The following is a 12,448-nucleotide window of genomic DNA, read 5'->3' on the forward strand; positions in this document are numbered from 1 at the left end:
CCATCGACCCCGCCAATTGGTTTGCAAGATATGTCACAAGCTCGGCCATTGGGCTGATTACTGTCCTACGCCACACGTGGTCATTTGCGCTACGTGCGGGACTGACAACCCCACCCCGTCACATCCGTGCATCCCACACTGCAGATCCTGTGACGGCACCCACCCTACAGCGGATCCAAACTGCCCGCGGCGTGCTAGGCAGACACTGAACAAAGCTTGGGTGCGGAAAGCTCTCGAGAAAGAGCAGCATGAACTCCAACCCTCCAGCGACCGGACCACTACCACAGATACGGCGGAGACCCGAACGTAGCGCGCCCCAACGAAGGAGACCAGAAAAGTCCGGTCGGAGACCCGTTCGAGATCCCATCGCAAGTTCAAGTCTCGGTCCCGATCCCGCGAGGCATCGGTGCGCCTCCCAGAGAAGCGCCCTCCTCCCCCATCTTCCCAACAACCCTACAAGAAGGCCATGCAGACCAACGCCATAGCCAAGGTGACCCTGGTCCCTTCAGGGGTGCAGCGGACCCCGGAGAAGAAAGCAGCAATGGAAGCGCCTCGGGAGGTAGGTCGGGCGGAGGGTCCCCCACAGCTCGCTCCGCCCAGTAAATCTCTCCCTACCCCTTCCCCTATTACCAATTCGTCACCAAATCCCGATCCTCTAATAGAAATAGCCCGCCTACGTCGTGACATGGAGGCGCGATGTGAGCGCCTGCAAAAACAAATGGACGCGCTCGTGGCAGACATGAGCACTAGTATGCAGGCGGCTCTGGACAGGATAGAACGCCAAATGGAGGTCCTTCAAATAGGGCTTACGGAGCAAGTGAAATCATGTGTAGAGTGCACTTTCGCACGCATGCAAGTTCCTGAGCTTAGCGGTAACAACGAAAGCGCGCTTTCCGACCAAGGCTCTCGGCCGCAACCTTCAAATGTGGGCACCCGGCGCCCGCATCCCTATGCACGACCGCCTGCTTCCTCTCGCGATGATGATGGCGCCGCGTAACGCGCAGCAACTAGTGGTGTGGCAGTGGAATCGTAGGGGATTCCGCCGAAAACGAGGTTCCCTACAGCAGTATATCGCCACATCGATGAACCCTCCGGATGTCATCCTCTTACAGGAAGTAAATTGCACCCCCTCTTTATCCGGCTACAGCACACTCTCGGGTGTCTCTTCCCTTGTGGGAGCCTTAGTTTCGAAACATGTTACATGTCGCATGCATACCACTAACATTGACATTCCTCACCAAATATTGGAAATAATTACGCAAGGTAAACGCAGCGAGAGTATGTTTATACTCAATTCATACAGTTCACCCCATTCGCGAACGCACTGTTTTCAGCACCTACTAACAGAATTTGGTAGGTTTGGACGGGTTTGTGTGGCGGCCGGCGACTTGAACGCTTACTGCATGGGGTTACGTTAAATTGCAGGCTAAAGGGACCCGCTTATGGAATGCCATCTGTAACATGAGATACACACTGCTTACCGACCCAGAGCACCCCACTCGGATGGGCAACAGCGTATCACGTGACACCTGCCCTGACCTTATCTTCGTGCGCAATACTGGCCCAGTCGTTGCGCACGGGCCTTTACAGGAGTACCTTGGTAGTGACCACTACATTGTGGCGACCACCTTGTCATTACGGCGTGCGCGCAAGCCCGAGCGAAATGTGCGTATAACGGATTGGGTTAAATTCACGGAACGTCGCCAGGACCCACCTGAGCGCCAAGGGTACTAACGCTGGCTTGACTGTCTCGCACATGATCTAGAGGCCACCACGAGCAGACTGCGCACCACAGCCGAGACACCAGACATAGACCCGCATTTATTTCATCTTTGGAACGCCCGCAGAGGGTTGACACGACGATGGAAACGACAACGCCTCAGCCGCAAACTTAGGAAACGTATAGATCAAATTACACGGGAATCTCTGGAGTATGCAGAGATTCTTACGAGGAATAACTGGCGAGGATTTTGCAATTGCCTCTCAGGCACATTGAGCACAGCAAAAACGTGGTCGATTCTTCGCTCACTCACAGACCCCACCACAACAAAGGGAAAAACATTTCAACAGTTGCACATCCTAATGCACGAGTACAGGGACGATGTCTGGTCCTCAGAGAGCTAGAGAAGCATTTCATACCCACAGGCCCGCCGCCGCAGTACCCTGACTATCCTTATGTAGGCGAGGCGAACGAATTGTTCGATGCAGACATCACATCTGACGAGGTGCGGGTAGTCCTACAAGACCTACGCCGCAACACGGCACCGGGAGCCGACCACATCCGATTTGCCACCCTTCGTAACCTCAGTGACGCGGATATTAACCACATCACCCATATCTTCAATGATTGCTGGTGCAAGGGCATGCTTCCCCAAGCATGGCGACACGCCGACATCACACTGATCCCCAAACCGGGCAAGCCTGTTAGAAAACTTACGACCCATCTCCCTAACATACTGTATTGGTAAGCTCATGGAGCATGTACTCTTGCGGCGACTGCAGCCCTTCCTCGAAGAAAAATCATTCTTTTCTAACTCTCAATTCCGATATCAGGCTCATCTGTCTGCCAAAGATGTGCTTTTAGAATTGCGGGACGAAGTCATAGGACCTCCGTCGTCCGCCCAAACGAGAGCACTTATCGCCTTAGACCTAATAGGGGCATTCGATAATGTTGAACATGACCTCAACCTTCGCAATGTTGCACATTCACACTGTGGATTTCTTATGTACAACTATATCCGCGCATTTCTTCGAGATCGCACAGCCACCGTAGGAATTGGACCGCATCGATCCTGTACGATTCGCCTCGTAGGAGGTGGGACACCCCAGGCCTCAGTTCTTTCCCCTACTCTATTCAATATCGCGCTCGCAGGACTCCCCGGGCTACTCGACCAGGTCCCTGATGTCGCCCACGCTATTTATGCGGACGACATTACTATCTGGTCGACACGGGGTTCCGGTGGAGCCATCCAGGACCGACTGCAGCAAGCAGTCGATACAGTTTCCGAGTACGCGAGAAAATGCAGCTTAATATGTGCTCCGGAAAAGTCTGAGCTCATAATCATTCGCCCCCGGAACCGTTCCTCTGCTCCCCATATCACTGTGCACGTGGATGGCACACCGATACCACAGGTTAATCGTGCTCGTATCCTCGGCATACACGTCCAAGCGGATGGCAGGTTAAATTACACTGTTTCCCTTCTATCCAGACAGATTGAGCAAATTCTGGCCATGATCCGGAGGGTCTCCAACAGGCGCTCGGGCCTTCGAGAAGAGGACCTGCTGCGCTTGGTGGAGGCATGCGCGATCAGCCGCCTTAGATACCATCTCCCATTTCAGCGGTTGACCCAAGCGCAACAACTTCGCATAGACGCAATGATTTGCAAAGCGACGAAGCTGGCGAATGGCCTACCGAATTATACTTCCACACACCGTCTCCTTAACTTAGGGACACATAACACTAAGCGAGCTGCTAGAGGCTCATTGGGTCAGCCATCGCCAGCGCCTCCTACTCACTCCTACTGGCCGCCATCTTCTCACACCTCTAGATACTCTGTCCCACCCCTTGAGTCTGAAACCCGTCCAACAATCGTGTCGTCAGCGATACGCCAAGTACTAAGTATTCATCCATTGCCACGTAATATGCACCCCGAGCATGACAAACGGCGGCGCAAAACCCGTGTACGATTCATTGGACGCATGCTTGCAAACATCCCGGAAACACATACTTTATACACGGACACATCACGCACTCAAGAGGGCTATACCTCGGTAGTTTTGGATGGCAACGAATCCCTGAGAGACTTTGCTGCAATGCGCAGAACCAATGCCGCTTACGGAGAAATTCTTGGTGTTGCTCTTGCGATTCGATACGCCATCCGTGTTCCTGAGGAACTGTATATATTGACAGACTCGCAACAGGCATGCCGGGCGTTCCTATCAGGACATGGCATCCCGAGAGCGGCGCACCAAATTCTTAAACAGATCCCGCAAAATACACCAACCACACCTTCCCGCATCCACTTACTCTGGACCCCTGGTCATACCTCGCTGCCGGGTAACGAACGCGCACATGCGGTTGCCCGAGAAATTTCCCTCCGGGAGACTCGGCGTGGTGAGGCGACTAGTTCTGAGTTGGGGGATCCCTTGCTCCGTTACAAAGATATACTCCGTCATTATACACGCATTCGTCGCACCCACGCCGCACCACCGCCTCGCTGGAGGAAGCAGTGGCGTTACGCCAGTTGCAAACCGCAACTTTTCCAAATCTTGTCTCTCTCAATAAATTCTACCCGCACTGTTTTGCAGGTCGTTGCCCTGGCTGTCGCAGCTCGCCCACAATCTTCCACGTCACGATTGAGTGCAGTGCAAACATCTTTCCTCCCTTGCCAACTCTCCTTTACCCCCTACGCAACAAAGAGCTGTGGGACGATGCCCTCCGCTACGGACCTCCCGGGGTCCTCCGAGCTGTGATACAATGGGCTCGAAATATCGCTAGAATCATCTTAGGGACCCTGGACTGAGGGTTCCTCCCACACTGCTCTCGCCATTCAAATATGATTACTAAAGATGTTTTACTTTCTCTCTCTCTTCTGTGGTGACAGCTGTAGGGAAGATGCTGACCTCTGTGCGAGCGGGTATGAACACGATGTTACCGGTGCTTGGGACAACATGGTCCACATACGTACAGGGTGTGTCCCGCAGACAAACGCCATGAACCCCATTTACATGACGTGGAGCTCATGTTGACTAGCCGATAAATTTTGTTGAGTGATGCGATCTCTCGATGGTTTTTTTTTATTCTACCCTTGCCACAATGCTGCTTCTGTACCTGAATAATAAGCACCCGTCGTTAGTGCAGACTTATATCAAACAAATCCGTACGGTGCAATCTCTGCATATGCCGTTGTGATTTTTCTGCCGATGAATACATGTGACATCGCCGAATAACTGCAGTCGAAGTCGCCTCAAGAAGAGTAATTGCCAATTTATTGATTGAGATGGGTACACTAGCCAACAAAGTCACCAAAAACACGGGTTAATAAAAGCGCGTGTTAGGGCTGTACCGCCGATGAAATTCTGCTGCATACGCCGATGAACTACCGTTCCCGCTGCATTTTGTGCAATTTTAAATTACCCAAGGGAGCTGCTTGGAAACGTACAAAGCAAACAGGCGCGCACACATTGCGCTGCGTGCTCCGTCCGCTTCAACACCAGCAGAAAGTCCGGCCATACCGACTTAAACCACTTCAGTACGTCTCACAGAACCGTTTTCCACGTAGAAGACGCCACGTCATACTAAATAGACCGCACGAGCGCGATACCTAACGCCAGAAACTACCGCCGAGCGTATACCTGCCATGCAAAACGGAGCGCTCACCCAAGTCATCATGCCGACTGCCCGTAGATGGGGCCACTGCGCAGCAATATGGTGGCACCCATGAAAAAAAAAACGGTCTATAGCATGCCTTGAATTGCGAGGGCATTTGCAGCCTTTGCCTTCGCGCCGCGTGGTGGTGTGTGCGGTGGGCGGGCAGAGAAGGGAAGCGGTCGGATCGGCATCACTAGGAAAAATAGTCGACAGTCGCTCTACCACAGTCACTGCTTGTACGCCACCATTTCAGCACGATTCTAAAAATTTCGCGCCACTCCTGTCAAACTCTATAAAACGATTAATCGAACAGATCTAAACGATTAGGTCGTTTAAATAAAAGGTTTACGTGTATGAAGATTAGCCGTTTATGGGATATGTTTAATCGATTAATCATTCAACGATATTACCAACCCTAGCGCCTGGTACTCCCACCTGCTCGAGTACGTGGTCGCGCTGAGTGCTTCAGTTTGGCTATTCGACATGGTGTAGACCGGCGTTGTCCTCCACCCGCTGGATGGCTTTAAAAATACCGGCTATATTACCAGCTTTTCGTGGCTTTTACACTTGCATTTCAAACGTCAAAATTTTGGACGGAGGCCTCATATACATACATACATATATATACTTATACGTGGTCCAACACTTTGTTGCAGTTGGCCTTTAAAGTCGCGAAGCCGCAGGGTAGGCTACTGGGGACGCCGTATCAGAAGGATTCTGTGGCACCACCACGAGTGCCCCTTCTGCACGCTATACGAGAGTCTCTTGTATTCCGCCCCAAGGTCGTCGCCACCATCTCCTGGAGCCGAACATGCGACCTCGCAATACGCCGTACAACGCCAAAATCCTTTACCTACCGCTGCGAGCGTATCTTTAGGGGAAACCCTTTGTTGGTATTAGGGGGGCCAAAGCCTGGTTGGCTTTCAAATTACAATACATCAAAAAATGTGCTCTTGTGCTCTTGTATTGCTTAACGAACGATTATAAATCATATTCGGCAATATTTAATGTGCCATCAACAAAAGTTCTAGCAGATATAGCCCTTCGGAAACTATATAGTATAGTGCTTACTTTTTTCCGTCAGGGAGTTTCCTTCACGTGACGTGTGACGTAGGGTGGCATTTTTTTTTCTACGCTTTGTGCTCGTACAGCTGCTGATCCTGGACGAGCCGACGACCGGGATGGACCCCGAAACGCGACGCAGCATCTGGGACTTGTTGAGCGCACTCCGCAAGGACACGACCATCTTGCTCTCGACGCACGACATGGAGGAAGCCGAAGTTCTCGCAGACCGGATCGTCATGCTGAGCTCCGGGAAGCTCATTTGCGCCGGCTCACCAGCCTTCCTCAAGGAATCCTGCGGTTCGTAATGAGACTTTTCTGCTCTGAAAAGAAAAAAAAACAGCACTGAAGTAGCCGATAACTCAGCCAAAAGGGGAAACATACGCAAAAGCGCAAGCGCATCTTCAAAGACATTTGATCAATAGGAAGATTAGAGTGACAAGGACCTCTGCGCGTTTACGATCTGCGTGACTTCCGCAGCCATTGTGGATGACAGCGCAACGATGTGACTGATACGAAACCTACTCTCCATCACTGTATGCCTTTCTAATATTCGTTGTCTTCTTGTCTACCGTGAGGCTGACAGGCTAGTCTTCGACTATGGGACCTCGTTTTGTATTTTACATCTGTCAAAAACATGTAGCCACTTGGAAGCAATAAACTTTCAAACTAAACTTTGAAAGGAGGTCCTGTAGCTGCTCCTGTCGCCCTGTCTCGCAACAGTGCCAATTTTGCTCTACAGCAGGTCGAACTGTTGCTCCTTCAGCAAGGCGCAGTAGGGAGCTGGATGTGCTAACCGCAAAGCTGTACCCGATTTCAGACGCATGCGTACAGTTGCGTGCGTTCCCCGCACCATGAAAAGCAGCAGAAGACGATACAGTCACGCACCATACCAGCCATAATCCGCCGCGTGGCTTCGGCGCACGAACGGTTTTAAGCGTTCGTCTTTCAAAGACGGATTTGCACTCTCTCATATGTCAGTCAACAAGGCATATTAGTCGTCGTGGCACCGCCTTAGTCGTCATGCCATCATCGTCACTGTGTCGTCGCTGTTGTCACCTTATCACAACATGCAGTTACGAGGCTTTTCACTGGATAGCTGGAATTTCGCACAAAGTTGTACCGTAACACGTGAAACGTAAGAATGCGTAAGAATACGTAACATATAACTGAGAACTGTATGACAACTAAAGTGTTTCTACTGACATATTTTTCTCAGTTCAACTGATACAGGCGCATATACTCGACTTGTGCGCAGGTGCTTAGAAAACAGGATTATTTCTAACCAACATGAGACATATTACAAAGGATTACCGAGAAAATTGGAGTGAATATTCACTATGGCCTGTTTTTGAATATGCTTTCAGATTGTGTGGTTGAATATCAGTTTTCAGAATAATTGATGAGATTACTTGGTAGGCTTCATATTTATCGGTTCTCGACTTGATATTGACTTCGTAAATGGTCGCTTCTTTCGCTACTATCCAAATACGATTGTAAGTGCATTATTCTTCATCGCACGCTTACACATAGCTTCATCCAGGTTTGCCACCTCATTTGTTTTGTAGGCTCTTTCACACGCACCACACTTTCAACTAAGCTATGCTATCTTGAACATTGTGTCAATGGCCCAAAGAATTGAACACTTTCCGAACGCGCGCGTCGTCTTGAAGTATAAGAGTATATATGCACACTGCTGGCGTAAATTGTCGCAATGTTGTACACTCCTCAAAAGACGACAAAAAGAAAAATAATTTCGCCGTCATTCCAGAAATCATTAAGCAATCACCAAAAACTTAATTTGAAAATTTGAAAATAAAGCAGATTTTGCACGTATTGGTCGTTGTACATTTTGCACTAAGTTTTGTGAACTTCGCTGAATCAGCTGCGTGTTTCCTCAGCTTGGTGATGCGCAGTTTAAAAAGTTATGTGGATAATACTCGTTAATATACTTTCTCTGCAGTGGGAATCAGTTATTTAGCTGAGGACTCTTTGCACTTGTCACTAAAATTTCTCTTTAAGAGCGAAAAAAGATACATCAGAAATCAGAAGCTTGCTAAATCAGTAACAAAATGAGAGGTTATAGCAAATATTCCGACTAGCATGTGTTGAAAATTATGGCTCCATTATTAAACAACCGAGCATTGTCGTCGGCCGCTTATGACACCAAAATTACGCATGCTATATCCGAATGCCCAGCCTAAAAAACTCGTAAAGGAAAGAAACCTTGTATTGCTGTTATCAGAGCTCCATTAAAAATGCTTAGAAGTAAGGCATTCACAAATTTACTTCTGAACCTACAATGAAGTAAGGACGTAGGCATCATGGCGTCTTTTCATCATATGCTGCTGCCGAGATACGGAGACGTTACTGGAGATAGCAAACATAGACTTTAAAAAATGCCCAATCCGTGTGTCTCATCATTTACATAATCTTTCTGCAGAACCTTCAATGCGCATGCATTATGTCCAACTGCGGACTCCTGTATCTTGACCAGTATAAGATTCCAAGCGTATGGAATATTTCTTCACTCTACGCACGCACTGAAAACAACTTCAGCTCCATCATCGCTTGTGCAGGTGTGGGCTACACAATCACCGTGAACACGGAGTCAGCCGATTTCGACCTCAAGGAGACGCTGAACATTGTTCGCGAGACCGCACCGACCGCCATCTTGCAGGACGTAAAGCAAGGCACCACAACGCTCGCATTGCAGACCATCGAGCACAAGGGCTTCGCAAAGATGTTCAAGCAGCTCGAGGAAGAGTCCGAACGCCTGGGAATTGCGAGCTTTGGCGTCAGCGTCGCCACAATGGCGGACGCATATATCAAGTGAGCTGGCATCATAAGACGGCGCGCTTCGCAGAAACAGTACAAGTAGTGGGATAGTGTAGTGACAACTGGAAGCAGGTTTAAAATAGACATTTTCTCGTAAGCTTATGTGGAGTTGCAAACCAGGCAGCTTTCCTAGTCAACCAAAGACAGTACTATGGAGCGGTTGCAGCCTTGATTCTTCTCTGATGGCCAACAAAGCACTAAAGCTACCGGAGGCCCGTGGCGATTACAATCGGAGGGAATAATTCCATGACATTGTTCTGTGCGTCGTGGACACTTGGACTTGTGCATGTTACCGCATAAAAGTTTTTTATATGTTGCTTTACTGCCTATGAAGAGCAAGAGAGTGAGACCCGTCATTATAAATTATCAAATTCTGAGGTCTTATGTGGAAAAATCATGATCTGATTTTGAGGCACACTGTAGCTGGGGACTCCGCACATTTTTTTATCACGTGCAGGTTTTACCGGGCACCAATTTTATGCAAAAGCAGATGAGCGCTTCTGCATTTTGGCTCATCACCTCGTGGCAGCCCGGTAGGATTTTACCCGCAAACTTGTTTTCTGCACCGCAACGCCATAGCCATTTGTAATTACTCGCTTTTATTCGGCGTTGATTTTTGCTTTATGATAGCGCTTATCAAGTTATCCTTTGGCGCAAGACAGGGCCACAAAATTCGACATTTTCAACAATGTCGCACATTCTAATAATGCTGCACATTCTCGAATTTGCTTGAGCAGCAATGATTACTCTAATGTATGATGCCACATGTATCGATAGTGGACGCATTTGATACAGTTAAGTAGATCTATAGGACGACTGTGCTCGTCCATATTGTTCTCACGGGTTGCTTGTTTCCTAATCACATGTTCGCCCCCCCCCAAAAAAAAAAATATATTACTTCTTAGCTCTCACTTTCTCCGGCGTTTAATTCGTCATCGTCAGTACAACACAGATACATTGCACCTGGCTGGAAAGGATCTCACGAGTATTTAGGCGTAGCACTGATTTAGTGGTCTGGAGCTTGACCAGGTTGATCTACACACAGGATCCAGGCAGAGACGAGGCAACACAACGGATCATAAAAGATTTAATTACATCGCCATGTAAAAAGCGGTCGGATGGACAATCTGGTCGTAACAAAAAGCGAAGGTGAAGGCCCAAAAGCTGGAGCTGCCATTGGAGATGGGCGATCAGTTTTCGAACATTTTTAATGTAGGGACTGAAAGATAGCTTTATAGTTATAACCTTCGTGACAGTGAAAGCCAAGGACATCCTTTATAATCAATATCATAGATCATATAACCATTTCTCTGCCAGGTTATAAATTATCACTCGAAATTTTCAATCCAGCTTAAACATGATTCTCTGGATACCATCTCTAGCAAGATTGGTGTAATTCAATTTACATAAAATATTTAGGATTTTGATAGAATGTACTCGCACGCGATATACTCTGCTTCATAAGTCGGCCGATTACTAAGTAATTTCACATCTGTAGCCAGCCAAATAAGTAGCTGGAAAAATTACGATAAGTGCTTACAGCAGTTCTGTTAAAGTAACGAAACCGCGGGAGACGTTAGGGAGCTCAAACCACACGCGGTGATGTTTCGCGGAGGACTACAGTCTAATGTGGCAAGCGTGTAACTCTTCTCGGCGACTGGGAAATGACAGGTTTCTTTGAGGAATCTGGCTGCACGCACAAGGAAATCAGCCAGATTGATCGTGCAATATATATTAAAGAATTTGTCACATTGAATATCAGTAAATCAGCAGACTATACTTACCGAAATATGTTGCCAGGACGTTGTAAATGATAAAATAACGTTGTCAAGTTGTTGTGTAACCTCATTTATCAGTGGAAACGCTGGTTTCTCTCGGTCATTACATCTTGTCCGCCCTCAGAAGTAAAGCGCTCGCTTCCCTCATAAATATTCAGAGTGAAGAGGTCGCTGGAGCGACAAATAGTTGGTCAGTATTAAGTTTGGGTAAACAACGCCAAAGAGGAAACAGAGCGAGAACAACAGGGCAACGCACTGCCAAATAACTGTTGAATTTTATTTCCCCGAAAGACAACTCCGTGGACGGCGCGCATGTAGCTCCTCCCACCGAAAAAAAAGGGACCAACTCATTTTTTCTGAAATATTAATAACATTGTGCTTACGCACACCTCTTCTCGTGTATAGCTAATGCAGGATTTATAAACTTCACGTGATTTCAAATCATATCTCTTCAGAAAACTACGTGTCATTCCAAGGTTTGTTTGAGCGAACGCACAAGAAGTTTTCGCAACCTGTCATTCAGACAGCACCCCACCTGTTCAACACAAGGGCGCCAGTGATTGAATTATGAAGGACTTGATTGTGGCTGCTTTCACAATTTAGGCGTGCTTCTTACTGCAGCCTTTTACGATATTTTTTCCTTAAATGAATACTTGACAAATATTTTTTGATGTGGCACGAAACCCTGTAATTACATTTATAGTTTATATGTTTGTGTGCGACCGTATGTACTTTTAAGTGTTTATCGTTGTGCGTATCGAATCTATAATCTACAAAGATTCCACAGCTGCCTTGGTGTTCCACAGGAAAAGTAGAAAGCTATCTATCAAGAAAGCGATCCGGCAAGGAGATGCAATCTCTTCCATGCTATTCACTGCATGCTTAGAAGTATTCAAACTATTGCACAGGGAAGTCTTAGGAATGAGGATAAACTGCGAATATCTCAACGACGCTCAGTTTTCAGATGACATTGTCTTGTTCAGGAACACTGGCGAGGGATTACAACTAATAATTGGTTACCTTAACCGAGAAAGTGTAAGAGATGGGTTGAAGATTAATGTTCAGAAGAACAAAGATAATGATCAATAGCCTGGCAAGGGAACAAATATTCAAGATCGCCAGTCAGCCTCAGGAATATGTACAGGAATGCGTTTTTCTAGGTCAATTACTCATAGGGGACCGTGATAATGAGAAGGAAATTTACAGAAAAATAAATATGGGTTGGAGTGCATACTTGAGAGATGACGCAATCCTGACTGGGTGCCTACCACTGTCGTTAAAAATGAAAGTGTACAATCAATCCATTCTACGGGTGTCAACACATGGGGCATAAACTTAGAGTTTAACGAAGAAGCTCAAAAACAAGTTAAGGACTTCGCAAACAGTAATGGAACGAAAA

The 12,448-nt window shown here is 47.6% G+C and overlaps 1 protein-coding gene across 1 annotated transcript in view; it reads left to right on the top strand.

Moving 5' to 3' along the window:
* LOC142570592 (phospholipid-transporting ATPase ABCA3-like) overlaps positions 1–12,448 on the top strand; it is a 145,698-nt gene that overhangs the window by 89,776 nt on the left and 43,474 nt on the right. Inside the window, exons 11-12 of the mRNA XM_075678962.1 lie at positions 6,523–6,733; positions 9,013–9,265. Coding sequence (XP_075535077.1) covers positions 6,523–6,733; positions 9,013–9,265 — 464 coding nt within the window. The remainder of the gene's footprint in view (positions 1–6,522; positions 6,734–9,012; positions 9,266–12,448) is intronic.

Source organism: Dermacentor variabilis, chromosome 2 (assembly GCF_050947875.1).
Source record: "Dermacentor variabilis isolate Ectoservices chromosome 2, ASM5094787v1, whole genome shotgun sequence".
In the NCBI taxonomy this organism is placed as follows: Eukaryota; Metazoa; Arthropoda; class Arachnida; order Ixodida; family Ixodidae; genus Dermacentor; species Dermacentor variabilis.